This window comes from Lotus japonicus, chromosome 1 (assembly GCF_012489685.1).
Source record: "Lotus japonicus ecotype B-129 chromosome 1, LjGifu_v1.2".
NCBI lineage: Eukaryota > Viridiplantae > Streptophyta > Magnoliopsida > Fabales > Fabaceae > Lotus > Lotus japonicus.
In genome coordinates, this window is record NC_080041.1 from 31,501,286 (window position 1) to 31,518,334 (window position 17,049).

General features: G+C 35.4%; 1 protein-coding gene and 1 non-coding gene across 2 annotated transcripts; both read right to left on the bottom strand.

Moving 5' to 3' along the window:
* Nucleotides 1-11,003: 11,003 nt before the first annotated feature.
* Nucleotides 11,004-14,988, bottom strand: LOC130734397 (chaperone protein dnaJ 10). Its single transcript, XM_057586773.1, has 10 exons — nt 14,695-14,988; nt 14,538-14,597; nt 14,296-14,378; nt 13,581-13,734; nt 13,310-13,439; nt 12,799-12,957; nt 12,516-12,694; nt 12,073-12,153; nt 11,548-11,682; nt 11,004-11,332 (listed from the first exon to the last, which is right to left on the bottom strand). The coding sequence occupies exons 1-10, from the start codon at nt 14,779-14,781 to the stop codon at nt 11,252-11,254; spliced, it is 1,149 nt and encodes a 382-aa protein (XP_057442756.1). The 5' UTR covers nt 14,782-14,988; the 3' UTR covers nt 11,004-11,251.
* Nucleotides 14,989-15,830: 842 nt separating this feature from the next.
* On the bottom strand, nt 15,831-15,902 carry TRNAQ-UUG (transfer RNA glutamine (anticodon UUG)). Its single transcript has one exon. It is a non-coding gene; the product is annotated as a tRNA-Gln (tRNA).
* Between the last annotated feature and the right edge of the window lie 1,147 nt (nt 15,903-17,049).

Below are 17,049 nucleotides of genomic sequence, written 5' to 3' on the forward strand. Positions count from 1 at the left end.
GTTTAAAGGTAGCGATTAAGAACCACTACCGTTGCACTTGCTCAAAGGCTACGCCTTGCTTTTCTGCGGTTAGAACCACTACTTTTGCTATATTTTAACCGCTACCTTATCTATTTTTTGTACTAGTGGTAGTTACTATTATTTTATTAATTTAAAAAGGGCTAATATGGAAAATGATATTAAGGTTTTATATTTAAATAATATTATCTAATAATGTGAGTAATTTTTATCAAACTATAAGTAGATTTTATTGTATTGTCACGAAGAGTGAAATATACTAAAAAACAAATCTACTCATGAAACACTTTGGTTCCTAGTAATGTATTTTTTCGTTCAAATTAGAATTACTGATTATTTCTGCTGTCGATAACTTAACGACGATTGAAATCATTAGTATCTTACCAATGACTAAGACCGTTGCTAATTTATTGATGACTTTTGAAATTTGTTGGTAAATATTACTAAGGAGATTAATAACGATGGATACTTGACTGTCGGTGATTTTTCTTTAGTAACGAATTTCAGGGCTTACCAATGATTTTTGTCTGTCGGTAACGGTAATTCCCATTTTTCTTGTAATGAATGTCATATCTACAAATTATTTTATGACGTACCAAGAAAAAGGTATGCACATGTATTTTAAAGAGAGGTTAGATAAAAGGTTAACTATATTCATTGAGTCATATCTCAAACTTTTTTCTTGAGACTCGTATTGGATGTTGATAGAGTTAAAAAATTTACTGAAAATGATCATTTGAAAATTGAAAAATAAATAGGGGAGAGTGTTCCAACGGTTTAAAATTGCTTATGTGACATGAAATGAGAGCGGATATTTATGAAGTAGCTGCTCCACATCTCAATTTCAGATTTAATATACTAATAAAATAAGACATGCGCAATACATAAGAGCGAGAGCATATAATTACTTTGTAAGATGATTGAGAGATTAGAAAATATAATAATAATAATAATAATAATAATAATAATAATGATAATAATACTTTTGTAATTATTTTCAAATTTCATCATCAATTAGATAATGGGCTATTTGTATTTTTAATAAGAAATTAAATTATTATGAAAAATTTATATTTACTTTTTGTATTTAATTATAATGAAAGTTACATGCAGAGTTGTGGAAGATGAAAAACTCTAATATCTATAAGATGACAACTAAGCTAAGTATGTGATGTGGCTAAAGTAAATGACAAGTGACAACGTTATATTTCGCGCTTCAAAATTAATATATTATAATAGATAGATGGGATAATCCTAGCTACTAGCTAGAGTTTATTTTGCAGAAATTGTTGAAATTTATAAGTTTTTTAAAATTTATTTTATGAATTTTTCAGATTTTTCAATTTATTTCAAGAAGTGTTTCAAATAAATAGTGGTCTTATCTTGAGATTTTGAGTTTCACCATATTCAGGGGTCGGAATTGCGAAACAATTTAACGTACCAGAAGAAAAATAGTGATTATTATTAGGCTTAAATAGGTTTTTGGTCCGTAACCTTTACCATATGTTTGGTTTTCATCACTCGTCGGAGTAAAGGTGGGCTTTAGTCCCTAACCTTTTCCAAAAGGTTTGGTTTTCATTCCTCCGGGTGTTTGGGACAACGCCGGAGCTCCGGGAAGCTCATGTGGCATTGCCACGTCATTTAATGAGCTGAGGTGGAATTCTTATTTCATTTTCATTTAAAAAAATAAAAAATAATTAACCTAACCCAGATCTGCAAAGAAAAACTCAGGATTCATCATCTTCCTCACGATTCATCATCTCTTCTTCTTCTTCAACATTCAACACCAGTGCCTTTGAAGGTGAAGAGAACCAACCCCAGCGCCTGATCTCGTCTCTCTGTCTGGCCCGCACCGCACACCATCTCTCCGTTCTGGATCCACATCAAAACCCACAACCCTCTACCCCTCATAGCCCAAATTTTCCAGATCTACGACCTCCACCACCCAAACTCCGAATAATCTTCATTCTCGTCTTCAACCTTGAAGCGTGAAGCTTCATTCGTGCTCTGGCAGAACTGTGTTTTCGTGCTCTGGCAGAATTGCGCGCAAATCTGGGTGGAGAAAATGGGTTTTGTGGGTGGAGAAGAGAAAATGGGTTTGAACATTGAATTCACGATGGGAGCAGAATCAGGATTCATTCGATTTGAAGAAAGTGAAGCGGCTCAAAAATTTCGTGTTGTTGTTGTTCTTGTGATTGTTCTTTGTGATTAATTGAATGGAATGTTACCTTCCAGTATCTACCAAATTTCTCTCTCTTTGGTTTCAATAGAAAAGAGAAAAACTCTTGGGTTCAACTCTGTATGAGTTTTACATGTTGATTCAACTCATTTATTCTACAGAGAAAAAAAGAAGCAGAGAAATAATAATCGAAGCAGAGAGCGTGAAAAAGAAAGAAAGAAAGAAAGGGAGGATAGGGTTCGGGGTGGTGGTGGGGTTGGTGTTGTGTGAAGAATCAGTGGGGAAGGGGGTTGGGGATGGAGGGTATGTAAATTTCTGGGTTTGGGAGTGTAAAGGAGAAGAAGATGAGGAAGGATGATGGTGTTGATGATGATGAAGAAGAAATCTGGGTGAGGGTTTTAATTAATTAAAAAAGAGGTTAATTAGTGGGAGTTAATTAATGCACTGTGGTGAGCGATTAGTTTAGGTTAAGTGGGGTTTTTAATTACTAAGTTAATTTCCTAGTTTTTTTTTAAAAAAAAAAAACACCTGGCCTCATTAATCACATGTGGCAGTGACGGATACAAGTGTATGGGTATGAGGGCACTTGCCCTCACTTAATTTGGGAAAAACATTAGAAAAAAAAAATTGGGTAGTAAAAATATGTTATTTTTTATGGCCTCTTTGATAAAAAAAAAAACCCTCACTTATGTTCCACATTGTTAAATGTCCTCACTTGTGTCCCACATTGCTAAATGCCCTCACTTAAGGAGTAAAAGTATGTGGTTTTTATGGTCCCTTTGGTAAAAAATATGTTCACTTGTGTCCCCTTCACTACAAAAAAAACGTTATTTAGCGGGGGATTTTTTTTGCCTTTAGTGGGGGTTTTCAACCCCCGCGAGTTACTTAGCGGGGGTTTTGAAAAATCCCGAAGTTACACTCCCCACAAATCATTAACGGGGTTTTTCAGCAAACCCTGGTACATGCATATAAATTTAGCGGGGGTTTTTAGCGGGGGTTTTAAACCTCCCTTATCTGCAAGCATTTTTTAACGGGAGTTTTCAACCTCCCTTAAATGTAAGAGATTATTTACACTGTTTCTATGTCATTAGGGACCTCTAGCATCTCTAGATAACTTATCATCCCTCATGAAAATTGAAACATAGAATGGTCTAGAAGTCTACTTACTTACTTCTAGGAAAAGTCTGCTAGCTTCATGATAGACAACCAACTTAACTAATTGGTGATAGTAATAATACTCAAAATCAACTAAATGTGCAAAAGTACAGAACCTCAGTAAGAGAGTATTTCTTTGTTATACTACCATGTGCAAACCAAGTTCATCTAAGTTAACCAATAAATACCTACATATATTGACAGAATAGACAAGAGTTAGATAAATACTTTGCTGAGAGTTTCTTCCAAAATACAGCAACAGCAGTTTGAATACTTCATTTCGTTTCCTCTTTCGATCCATCTAGCTTAAGCATATCTCCATTCATTCACAACCCCTAGATACATGAAAAAGAAATATTGAATGAGTTATTAACCCATTAATTAATTCTTCAGAAACTGATATGTGAAAACTAGTCGTAAAAACCATACTTGGAAAACCGGTGACTTCACCGGTGTTTGCGGCATATCCCACTAAGATCGTTGGTCTGTTGTATCAAGGAAAGTAGTAGGTCGTTGAACTTATCGGCTAACATCTCAAAGTCTTTCATCTCCATCTCCTTAACCTTCATGAGCCCCTCATCCAATTCCTTCCAAGATGAATTAGATAGTGAGATAGTAAATAGAGAGAGAGAGAGAGAGAGAGAGAGAAGTTTAGAGTGAACTGAATGAACTCTTCTCTTGAATTAACACTGTGATTTACAACATATATAAAGTTTTCAACAGTAGCTAACCATCTAACTGCCTCTAACAAATTGATAACTCAGCATAACAAAAATTTATGGTGATGTCATCATTCAGTTACATAGAAATCCATACACACTAGACTAACACATTAGTATAAGGTAAGATTTTATAATTTGCTGATGAAAAATGTCTATCTCATTTTTTAACTAGGCACATGAGCAATACTTTCAGGGCATCTATAATCTGAAAAATTAGTAAGAGTTCATTTTAAACTTTTTTTTTAATTTATCGATTTGAACTAAAAACAGTTTTTAAATTGCAGAACACTTTTATAAATGACATGTAGTACTTTGGTCAGAGTTAGGAACTTAGGATGTGGAATAGAAGACTGGCAATTGCAAACTGGAACAAAGTGAAGTAGCACGTGAAAACAGGATACACAGTATCCATATAGGCTGGTTCATTACTGGAAGAGAATATACTAATACCAGACAATCTTCCATTCGTCTCCTCATCCTGGCTGTGTTCATCCAACTTATTTGTTAACAAGTCCAAGCAGTCACACATACTATCACAAAGCAATGAGAACTGAGAGAATATTAGGAAATGAAGCCAAATCATATATACTCTAACATGTGCTGATTTGTTTGTCATTTTTTAGGCAAGTATGAGGATAAAGTTAAATTTGTCCCACTAAGCTTAAAGTGGTTCCATCATCAGGAATCTCATTATAATAGTGTATATTGCATAGTTGTTACATGGAAAATGCAAAGTGATATCATCCATGTAACAGGTTTATGAAATTTATGCTCTAGGTTTTATGAAGGTAATGAAGTTAACCTGACTCGCAGCCTCAGTTTCACATCTTTTACTAATAATTGCATGTCAAGGGTTAAGTGTACATAACCTGAATCCAAGTAAGCAACATTAAAACATTTTTTACTAATGCTATAAAAGAAACTACGGAATCATGGAAATTCATGTATGGTGCCATATGCACTGGTGGTCACAACGATAAGCTATTGGCTTTGAAAGACAAATCAACTCGATGAAATTTAAGTAGAAACTATATCATGAAGAAACAATGGATGTACCCAAGCTTCCAATAGACAAAGTCATAGCTTAGAACCTGTTTATCCACCATGTGGAAGTTTCAGTACTCATTATTTTGTGAGTAATAGTATTAATAGGATATGTCAGATTTCATCAAAGCAAACATGTTAACTCACAAGTCTAATATTTCAGCTATTTAAGATTTGACAATCATTCAAGCGACAAATCGACATAGCATATTCAGATTTTCATGTTCCATTACGAGTGACAAAAACCATCAAATCGACATAGCATAAGGAAAGTTAGATTGTTCAAACCCGGAGTCCCATTTCAATCCAGCTTCTCAGCGTTCTCGGAACACCATCAGCAAGCATCATACTGACTTGATTCGCATCAAAAAAACTCAACGGAGACATGAAGGGAAAGAGAGAAAACCAGTCAGGAATTTTGTCGAACAGTTTATAGGCATTAAAACTTCAATGGTAATATGCTTATAAATTCAGGCAATCAATTAACCGAACAGTGTGTATGCCTCAGAAACCAGGATAAAAATACCAAGAAAATTAGGTATCTACTCCCAACGCAAGCTAAAAATTCCATAGATAGTATCAAACAATTTTCAAATGATTCGAAACTGTTACAACAGCAACAGCGAAGGTTGCAGAGAGAATCGAAAACGCATGCAGCGAAACCAAATCAGAGAACAGAAAATGCTGAAATTGAAGGAACGATTGACGAAGAAAGAGGGTTGAAGAAGAATGAACCAACCTTTGAGCAGTGAAGCCATGAAACAGTTGAGCAGTGAATCGAACTCAATCGCTCTTCAAGAACTGATTCTGCGCTCGAAAACAAAAATCCGTGAGAGAAGAGACTGAACGATCGGTGAGAGAAGAGAGTGGAGAAACAACGATCGGTTGCTAGATCTAGGGTTTCATGGTGAGAGTTGCAGAGAGATGAGAGGTGTGAGTCGTGAGAGAGGTAATTAGGAAAGGGATCTGAAATAAACGAGGGAAAATTAGAAAAAATCCGCGAGTTAATTACGGGGTTTAGTAAAACCCCCCTTAACTTTAAAAAGTTAACGACATTTGCGGGGGTTTCGAAAACCCCCATTAAAAACCCCCCACTAAATGACAGTTTTTTTGTAGTGTTTTGGTAAAAAATGTCCTCACTTCTAATAATATATGTTAATTTTTTTTGTTACGAATTTATATGTATATATTGCCCTCACTCCATACAATTTCTGGATTCGTCACTGACATGTGGCATTGCCACATGGGCCACCGGAGCTCCGGCGTTGATCTAGAGCTTCGGAGAGATGAAAACCAAACCTTTTGACAAAAGTTAGGAACTAAAGCCCACCTTTGATCCGGCGAGAGACGAAAACCATACATATGGTAAAGGTTAGGGACAAAAACTTATTTAAGTCTTATTATTATTGTAAGCGTAAATTATTCAGTAAAAGCACAGTCTTGAGGCACTTGGGATGAAGCACAATCTCACTTTGGCTTGGAGTAGAGGATACTAGAAGGTTGTATGCGAGGTTGGTTGCGTTGATTTCTTGGCTTCGCTTGAAGACACAGACAGTGTGCGTTTTGGCCCTTTTTTTCATGATATTTAGACGCCACTAATCATGGATTTGACAATTGTCACAAACAGGATCCAATGGGGTTGCAACATGACTGCGGACTGACTGACAAAGCTTAGTGCCCATGATGTGTTGTCTGGAGTTCGAGTGTCTGATGCTCTGAATGTTGAGTTAGAGAACCTCTTGTAATTAAGGGACTCGTTTTCATTTTCTAGTTCTTAGTTTTTCGTCTCCTGCATTGGTTTCCAATAAATAAATAAAAAGAATCTAAACTTACATAAAAAAAAGTAGCTTTTGAAACATTTGAGCTTTTTTCAATATTATAGCCATTTAGCCCAAGAAAATTTGAAAAACAATGCATGATGAATAGTAAAAAGCAGTACCTTTAGAAACTCTCGAATAAAGAGTTGTTGATTTCATTGTTCTTGTCTCTTGACTTCTTCTACTGCTCTTTAAAATATCTTTTAGAAGGCAAGTCTTCACAAATCTTCTAGGTTGATGCACATGCCGTAAAGCTGTGAGGAGCAAAATATGCAAGAAGATAGAAGAGTACCTTATCACATTTCATGCGCATCCAGTAGAGGGGGGACCAACCATGATAACTAGTATCCTATCAAAGAACAACGTTGAAGGGATTAGGATCATCTATTGACAATATCAATTGCAACATTTTACTCTCTCTTCATAAATATCCAAAGAGTTCACATATTTAATACATATGAAGAGAGGGATAAACACATAATTTCAACATCAGGAAACCTGAGAGAGTTTACAATTGAGAGGATCTTGATCCACAAGAGCCTTTTATGTTTTCAAGTTTGTATTAAAGGCGGGTCCATCAGTTGCTATCCACAACATGGAAATGGATTCACTGCTGAAATAGTGTGCATCATATAGCATGCTCTTGGAACTTACCAAATTGGACTATACAAACCACAAGGTATATAACCGGCTTACAAAAAGGATATTGCATAAACCTGGTTCCGTCCAAGCTTAAAGTGCCTATAAACTTTTGGCTTAATCCTCAAATTAGTCCCTGTTTTTGTCTCGCCGTCTGAACTAGGTCCTTCATCGGAAAAATTTGTGGAATACGTCCCTATTTTTGCAAAACGTCTGGAGCCAGTCCTCGCCGAAGCCCGGAGCTCCGGCGAGTGATGAAATGGCATGATGACTGTGTAAATGAAGCTGACATGGCACTAAAAAAAATTAAAAAATTAAAAAATTTACACATCATATAATTAATCTAATTAAACATATTTCTAATTGTAACTCAAATCTAATTAACCAATTTTAATTCCCCCAAACTTATCCTAATCCCCCCAAATTACCCAAAATCCCAATTGCATCACCTAACATAGCCCAGAAACCTTTTCTAATCTGAACCCTAAGTTCTTTCTTCTTCTCCATCTCCATTGCATTCGAGCATCCACTCTAACCCTGCCTTTGTTCTTCTTCAGAAACAACCAACCTTCACACCTAGCACAAACCCAGATCCGAGAGATTGAGAGATCGGTAGGAGAGGCACTGAGGGAGGAGAAAAGGGGCTTCAGACAGAGCCAAAGCTTTAAAAACAAAACCCAGGAAGAGAAACCTTCGATCTGGTACTTGCATGTTTCGATATGGCACAAAGCACAGGAAGAAAACCCCTTTGGAAAAGTTTCAACCTTTAGTGCTACAAAGCTTCGATCTGGTACTTGCATGTTTTGATCTGGTTGGGTGTGCAATTAGGGGTCGAGGTGTTGGAGTGGCTGAGTTCGTGGAAGCTTTGAGTTTGGGTTAAGGTTGGAGATGCAGGGGAGAGAGATGTTTGGTTCGCTGTGTTTCTGGGTAGATGTGGTTGTCGGTTTGTTGGTGGTTGTGGATCTGAAATAAGTGTTGTCTTGGGTGGGGTTGAGGGAAGAGGGTGGGTGAGAAGTTGGTTTTCTGGGTTGAGATATGAGTTTTTAGTTATGAAGAAAATGATGAAGATGAAGAAGGTCTGAAGATGGCTCCTCTGTGTTAGTGAGCTTGTTTTGGGTCTGTTTTGCCTTTTGCTGCTTGCGTTTCCTACTCTTTCTTTTTCCTTGTAATTGTCTCTTTGCAATCCTGGTGCATTTTTTCTATTGTATTAATATTAGTTTGGCATTCAAAAAAAAAAAGGTCTGAAGATAAATAAGAAGATGAAGATAAACAAGAAGAAGATGAGATCTATTTAATGAAATGTTTCTGAGGAGATGCAATTGGGAATTGGGGTAATTTGGGGGGAGAATTAGGATAAGTTTGGGGAGAATTAAAATTGGTTAATTAGATTTGAGTTACAATTAGAAATATGTTTAATTAGATTAATTATATGATGTGTAAATTTTTTAATTTTTTATTTTTTTTTAGTGCCATGTCAGCTTCATTTACACAGTCATCATGCCATTTCATCACTCGCCGGAGCTCCGGGCTCCGGCGAGGACTGGCTCCAGACGTTTTGCAAAAATAGGGACGTATTCCACAAATTTTTCCGATGAGGGACCTAGTTCAGACGGCGAGACAAAGACAAGGACTAATTTGAGGATTAAGCCTAAACTTTTAGATGGAACCATATTTATACCAATTGGGAAGTCATTCTTGAACAGAGAAAAAAAACTTTATAGAATCAAATATTATATTTTTCCTATAAAAATATATTATAGTGTCTCCTCCAATTAGACATACTGATTATCTTGCATTATGTATCAGATTTCCACTCTCCTTATCATTATTTTTTTTGGCTTAAATAAGTTTTTGGTCCCTAACTTTTACCATATGTGTGGTTTTCGTCCCTCGCTGGAGTAAAGGTGGGCTTTAGTCCCTAACCTTTGTTAAAATGTTTGGATTTGGTCCCTCCGGAACTATAGGTCAACGCCGGAGCTCCGGTGGCCCATGTGGCATGGCCACGTGGGATTAATGAGGCCAGGTGAATTTATTTATTTATTTTTCATTTAAATTCTAAAAAAAAGGAAATTAACCTCTGTAATTAAAACCTAATTTACTAATTTAATCCCTCACCTAATTATTAATTATAAATCTCTTCATCTCACATCTTTCATTAAAAACCCAGATTTTGTTCTTCATCTATCTCTTCCTTCTTTTCTTCATCTTCCCTTTCACATACCTACACAAACTCACTCACCTAATTATTAACATCTAAATCGAACACAGATTGAAGAAGAACACTGAACTAAACAAGCAACAAAAAGCTTGTTTCAATTTACCCATAAATTCTCCAAATTTTTGTTGTGTTTGCTTTGTTTCTATAATCAATTGATTATCCATCAACAAAGGTGCACAACCTTTGAATCCTCCAATTTGAATCCTACCACCTGCTCTCACAACCAGCATCACTTGAGCAAACATATTCAATTTCTCGTGATGCTTTCCTGTGCTGACTGAACGAGAGAAAGTTAGAGGTTCAGGTTGGAATTTTGATGGGGTTGAGAATGGAGCTTTGGATTTTGATGGAGGGTGTTGAAGAAAAGGTTATGAGAAGTTTGTGGTTTCAGAGTTTCATAGGGGAGAAGAAGATGTGGGTGATGGTGAACGGTGATGAAGCTTTAGAAAATTAAGATTAAGATAAAGAATAAAAGAAATCCTTGAATGATTAGTTAATTTTTGTAACCAAAAATTAAGATTTATTATAGAATTTAAATGAAAAATAAATAAAAAAATCCACCTGGCCTCATTAGTCCCACGTGGCCATGCCACATGGGCCATCGGAGCTCCGGCGTTGACCCATAGCTCCGGAGGGACCAAAACCAAACCTTTTGACAAAGGTTAGGGACTAAAGCACACCTTTACTCCGGCGAGGGACGAAAACCACACATATGATAAAGGTTAGGGACCAAAAACTTATTTAAACCTTTTTTTTTTCTTTTCTGATTTCGTGCTTGCCTGTGCCTAACTGAGAATTTCTCCATAAGAAAATTGATAGCCAATGAAAAAAATACTCTGAAATTTAAGTGGATCCTAGATGGATTTTAACCAATCAGAGTTTAGAAAGAGAGTATCAAAAAGAGTGTTGCTAGCACTCCTTTAGTAAACATATTAGATGAAAGTGCCCGGGAAAATAGGAAAGCTATTTTATAAGGCAGGATAAATCAACTTATATAATGGTAGAGGTGCTTAAATTTTTATACAGTTGTTTTCTTAGGGTGCAACAGTCTTATACGGTTATTATTGTTTACTGTTTAATGTCACAATTTATACCTTGATGCTAAAGTTTGGCATACACACTTCTCAAGTAAAAATCCGAAGCTCTCTAAACTGATTCCAGGTAAGTTGCTATGAATTTCCAATTTTGTAACATCCAAAAGCAGAGAGGGAAAAGGAAGGTAAAAAAGGAGTTGCAGAATTGACTGTAAGATTGACTCTTGGCCAAGTGTTTTGGCACATGTAACTTGATGGCAGTGTAATTACAACAAACAAGGTATGAATATCTATGGCTTGCACCATTATTGTCTTCCCAAAACTATATTCAGAGGGAACCACACGTATATTAATCTCACGAACAGTTGAACAGAATACTGACATGGGCTGAATTTTGTTTCCAAATCTGAGAAAGTTTATATGGATCATTTGCTTTTGTAAACTATCTCTTCATCATCCACATCAAATGCTGGATTACAAAGGCATTTGAAGAGCCTACCGATACCCTGCAGAAGCACAAATATCCACATCAAATGTTAGCATATGTTAGTTTTAAATGGATGCAAACCAAAGAGCACTTATTGGAGCTTATGTAGTACATTTACTAGTAGATAAGCTTCAATAAATTCCAATAAGCCCGTATCGAAACGGGCTCATTATACATTTTAAATTTGAAGGCTCGTATGCACCTGCATGTGATCAATTCTAGTTCTATACAAACCTGAGTGAAAAAGGGAGTCCGGTAGGTAAGTGCTCTAGGCGATTCATCATCTGAAGAATCAGAACTGCTTCCTTCGTCATCAGAATCATCAGCCATTTTCTTTTTCAATGTTTCTCCTTCTTTCGAATTCTTGTCCTGAAGGAAGTATAATAACATTATATCAGTTACTACATGAAAAAGCGCAACATTATGATAATTGGTTTCACTCCTTCATGGTCTGGAATATTTGGCCTTATATCAAGATTCAAATGTCTTGTTTTTAGTTTGACACTTGTATACTGTTTTACAATGCAAGGTACATAATTGACTCAAACTTTCCTCTAAATCTGATAAATCTGTAGCCTATCTTGTATCATAAACAGATATATATATATATATATATATATATATATATATATATATATATATATATATATACTGGGGGCAAGGTAACAAGGATTAATATAAAGAAAGCCTCTATTCCTTGAAAGCTGAAAGGTAGAATATATAGTTGATGATAACTGATAAGTAACTTAAAATGTGCACCTGAAATATCTTCCCAAGAATTTTAAGAGCAGTAGCCCGAACTTTGAGTTCCTCTTTCTTAACGTTATTTTCCATGAGTACCTGCAGAAATAGATTTATGAATAAATCAAAGCTAGCCTTTCATTTCTTTTATTCTGCTGCTAGGTGACAAAAGATCCAGTTATTAAATAGAAGTCCAATCGAAAAGTCATTATTGTCTTAGATTAGCTTAGGCTTCATGGCATATGGAAAATGGCATGGAATCCATTTTCTTTGCAGCTAACAATCCTCATTTCACCATGCGGAGATAAGTTATTTTGTTCATACAAATAGCTTCATGGTATCTGAATAACGACATGGAATATAATAATAACCTGTTTCCTGATCAACTTTCTATATCAGATTACATAGACATACAAATATAAAGCATTTTGAATGCTCAGAAGTACAAGTTAAGAACTCACCATTTGACACACGTGTCCAAGGGTAACTTCTACATCCACTACATTTAACTTCCACAAGGAATTCATCAATGTATCCTTATGAAGACGAATATGAGAGTCAATATCATTTTCAGGGCCACTGCTATCCATTTTGAATTGCTTGCGAATGTCTTCTTGAAGCTGAAGTAACTGAAAAGCACCTAAATTATATATGCACAACAAATCAGGCATAGTTTAGAATAACTAACTTCCTAGAAGAAATTGACATAAATAAGGAAGGGTCCCTAATGGAATTGTCTTATACCTTTAGCAGCTGTGAACTGTGATTTCCAGAAATGTCCTTTATTGCGAACCCATTCAGCCACAAATGGCACTCCAAGATATATGGCTTTTTTCCCTAGTTCTTGGGCTGCCTGTCTTGAATATATATAGCCGATAGTATGTAACATATCAACTCCAAAAGCTGCATTCATAAACAGTAAAAACTAGTCAATACTATCCTTGTTTCAATAAAATGCTATAAAGAAAAATCTGTATGATGATTATGTACTCATTACTGTCTCATAAATCATGACAGTTCATGTCTTGCAAGAGAGGATGTGTGAAAACAAAGAATGACTTTAGATGGTTAAACATCTAAGTCATTTGTTTAAATTTGAATCAGAAAAGTGTTAAGTCAAGCTTTGGATTTCCATGGGGCATTTTCTCTGTATAAGGCACTCAATATTTTTACATCATTTAATGATGAGCATATTCACCATGTGATTAGTCTCAAGGAAAATGTTGCGCAAAAATGAAGTTAAAAGTTCATTAACCTCCATGAGAAAGCCGTCTTGCTTCTGACTCAGCGCGCTGGAAGAATCCCTTTTTGTCACCACGGACGTATTGACCAAGAAAATCTTTCAAAAATCTTGCTAGCTTTTCTTCCCTTTCTCTCTGGACAGCCTATATTGAAGCACACAATAAACATAAGGTAAATTTCATATATAAAAAGGTTACGCATCCCATCTCAAATCGATAATTTCTGAAACAGATTGCAGAGTTAAATATAATGTAAACCGAATTGCAATGCTGAGGCATACTTGCCTTTAACTTTTCCTGCAGCTTATCAGGATCCTCACTTTCATCTGCAAGTTCTGAAGAAGCCATAGATGCCACAGCTAAATGCCCAATATAGTCCTCAAACAATTCACTTCCAAAGAGCAGGGAAAAAACTGCCGTGGGGTCAAGCATAGTTTCTCTGTCAAGGAACCCATTAATCCTTTAAGAAAACATGTTCATCTTCATGAAACATAGCGATTTAAGGATGATAAGACGGCATGTAATACTAATCATCACATTTTTATTGAACTCACTCTACTTATGTAAAATTTAATTCAATTTGAGGAATTTACATTTTGATAACAAATATTTTGCTTTTGAACAACTTTTAACATTCTACCATGTTAGGTGCTGGTGTTTTTAATCACTTATCAGTCAAGTAGAATTCTGACTCGGATGAGATGACTATCTATGATGACTACATACATCTAAAATTGACATTAGTAAACATTCAATGTCACGGATCCTCTCAGGTGAAAATTCTCTCATGTTCCCTCGTGTGTTATCTTCAATAATCCATTATCCATGAATGCTTTCTTGAATGCTAGATTGTTATGCTAGTCATGCCTAATATGATTTTTTTTTTCAGATAACCTATAAGCACAACCGAAGTTCAATAAGGAAAAACCAAAATTAGCAAGTTCTGTCCAGAAAACCAGATCAAAACACCACAAATCATCATCATCATCACCACGCGTACCTAGACACAGAATGCTTCCCATTTTGATCGTACGCGTTCCTCTGCACCGGATCACTCAACACTTGGTACGCTTCGCCCAAAATCTGCAAACATTACAAAATCACAATCAAACAACTAACTACATTATAGATACATAACTAACCAATTAACAATAATCAAGTACTAATTACCAATCGTTGATCAAAACTAATTAAACAGATAAAATGTCTAAACCTGAGAAATTGCAGTGGAGGAGTAGTTACCTGGAACTTCTCAGCAGCATGAGGATCGTTTGGGTTTCGATCAGGATGAACTTGCTTTGCCTGAAGCAGCAAGCAATAAGCACAATCATCATCAGATTCATCGTTCATTGATGCAATTGCAATAATCGGTAAATGTACGATTGAAGAAGAACCTTACCTTGTGATAATAGGCCTTGCGAATTTGGTAATCGGAGGCGGAGGGAGCGACGGCGAGGATGTCGTAGTACTCTCTCTCCTTCACCATTGTCGTCGATCGTGTGGTGCGGTTTCAGAAGAAGCGCAGAGAAGTGAAGAAGAAGAGAAAGAGAGAAAGGGGAAGAAAATGGAGAGAGGTGTGTGGGTCACTCGTGTCACGAGGATGAAGAGGCTTTACAGTTCTGAACTGCAATATTGTATTTCACGGGAACTGCTTTTTAGCGGGAGGAAACTGTTTTTTAAGCCTCACTCTCAGTTGTGGTTTTGCCCCAGTTGGCACCACTACTTCCTTTCTTTCTCATAAATCATAATCATCACATTCATTTTAAAAGATCAATTAAAAAAAAATTATATTCTCTTACTATTTTGCATGTTTGGTTTCGCGTTAGAGCCGACGCTAAGGTGATTTCATATATCTTAATGTACTAATGGAACTAGCTCTCACTTATTTATAGGTTGAGGCTTTGGCGTCAATCTTAGTTAGTCGACAACTCTCGTCGTGGAAATCTGCGGGCGCTCCTAGCTACAAGTGAGTCTATGTTGGCCTCCATAACATGTCATCGGCCCCGTGCCCGGTGGTCTAAGTGTTTTCTCTCTATTATATCATTTTTATTAAAAAGAAATGTACCAATGGAACAGAAAAACTAGAATTTGGATGTTAAATTTGATGTTGATTGGAGAAGAATGATTTTAACTTTAACATGTTAACTTCAATGTAAATAATTAAAAACAAGAGTATGTGTGGTTTGGCTTTCAGAGTTGTCAGAGGGCCAGTTAATGGGTTCCATCTCCTCTGTACTTAGCTTTGGACTGGTGGATTGGAGGAAAGGAAGGGTGCAGGTACTTTTCATTGGTTCCTCTTTTTGTTGGGCTTTATTTGGGGTCTCTTGGCTTGGGGAGTGTTGTCTATAAATTATTGCTACTTTTTATATGGACCAGAAATAAAATTACTACTTTTTATGAATATTTTGATTTTTAAAGGTAAAATAAAAAAGGTGTATCATGTCATGATTATAATCATTAAATGTATACATTTCATGTAAGCCTTGTCTGTTGACCACGAGAGAAAGCAAAGATTTTAAAAAACGGAAGCAAAAAAGGTCCTACCGGGAGTCGAACCCAGGTCGCTGGATTCAAAGTCCAGAGTGCTAACCACTACACCATAGAACCTTTGCTTGCTGTATATCAAATTATTCACTTTTTATACCCATATTAAGCCTCAAAAAACCAATCCATACGGAACTTTTTCTTTTGAGATGAATCCATACGGAACTTTAACTTTGACTGCTTGCGTATTCCATTTTGCTTGATGTATCTATCGAAACGAAAATCATTTTCCTCATTCATATATAAACTCTCAAACAAATACTAAAACAAGGTTGTATATATTTTATTGAAACACTTCCTATGAATGATTGGAAATCCTCAATTTGTTTCAAAACAAGGGTAGCGTTTGGTAGACATGGGAAGGGAATGGAACAGGACACATGGATTTCGTTCAGTGTTTGTCATGTTTTTAAGATGGAACGGAATGAGACAAAAGGCAAGGCTATAGGAACGGGACACTTTGGTTCCCTGGAAAAGGGTGGAACGGAACAGAACACACTCTTAAAAATTTTGCAAGTTCAAAAATACCCCTAATTTATATTTGAAATTTTATGTATCTAAACATTTTAAAATCACTTCTAAAATTGGAAGCACTTATTATATTTGTAGACAAAGTTAAATGAAAATCTACTTTTTCAAAAAAAAAAAAAAAAAAAAACTTAAAAAAAAATCAATTATTTTTTCAAAAGTACAATCACTTTTTGTAAGCAATGATAAACGAGCCAATCAGAGTGCGTTTGATTCAACTTATTTTGTAAAAATTACTTTTTAATCAAAAAATCACTTTTAAAATCAAAAAATCACTTTTCTAATCAAAATATCACTTTTTGTGTATGTTTTAGCTGAAACTGAAAACAGATTATTTGAAACAGTTACTTTAACTTATAATGAATCTATGATGATAGATGAGAGGAGATACAAAAAAAAGTGATTTTAATTAGAGTAGTCAAATACGAATTAACTTATCCTTTTCTCAAAATCTCTTAAAATAAAAATAAAATGATAGTTAAAAATCAATATTTTTTCATCTAAACAAACGCACTTAAATAGATAATTAGGTTTCAACTTTTTTCAATAGCATACTGAAACAACTTAAATAATATATAAGTGATTATTTTAAAGAAATAGTGATTATTTCATGAAGTAAGCAATAAAAACTGTTTCTATGCAAAATTTTCAATTGAGTTGAATTTGTTTTCCTTAATCAAAT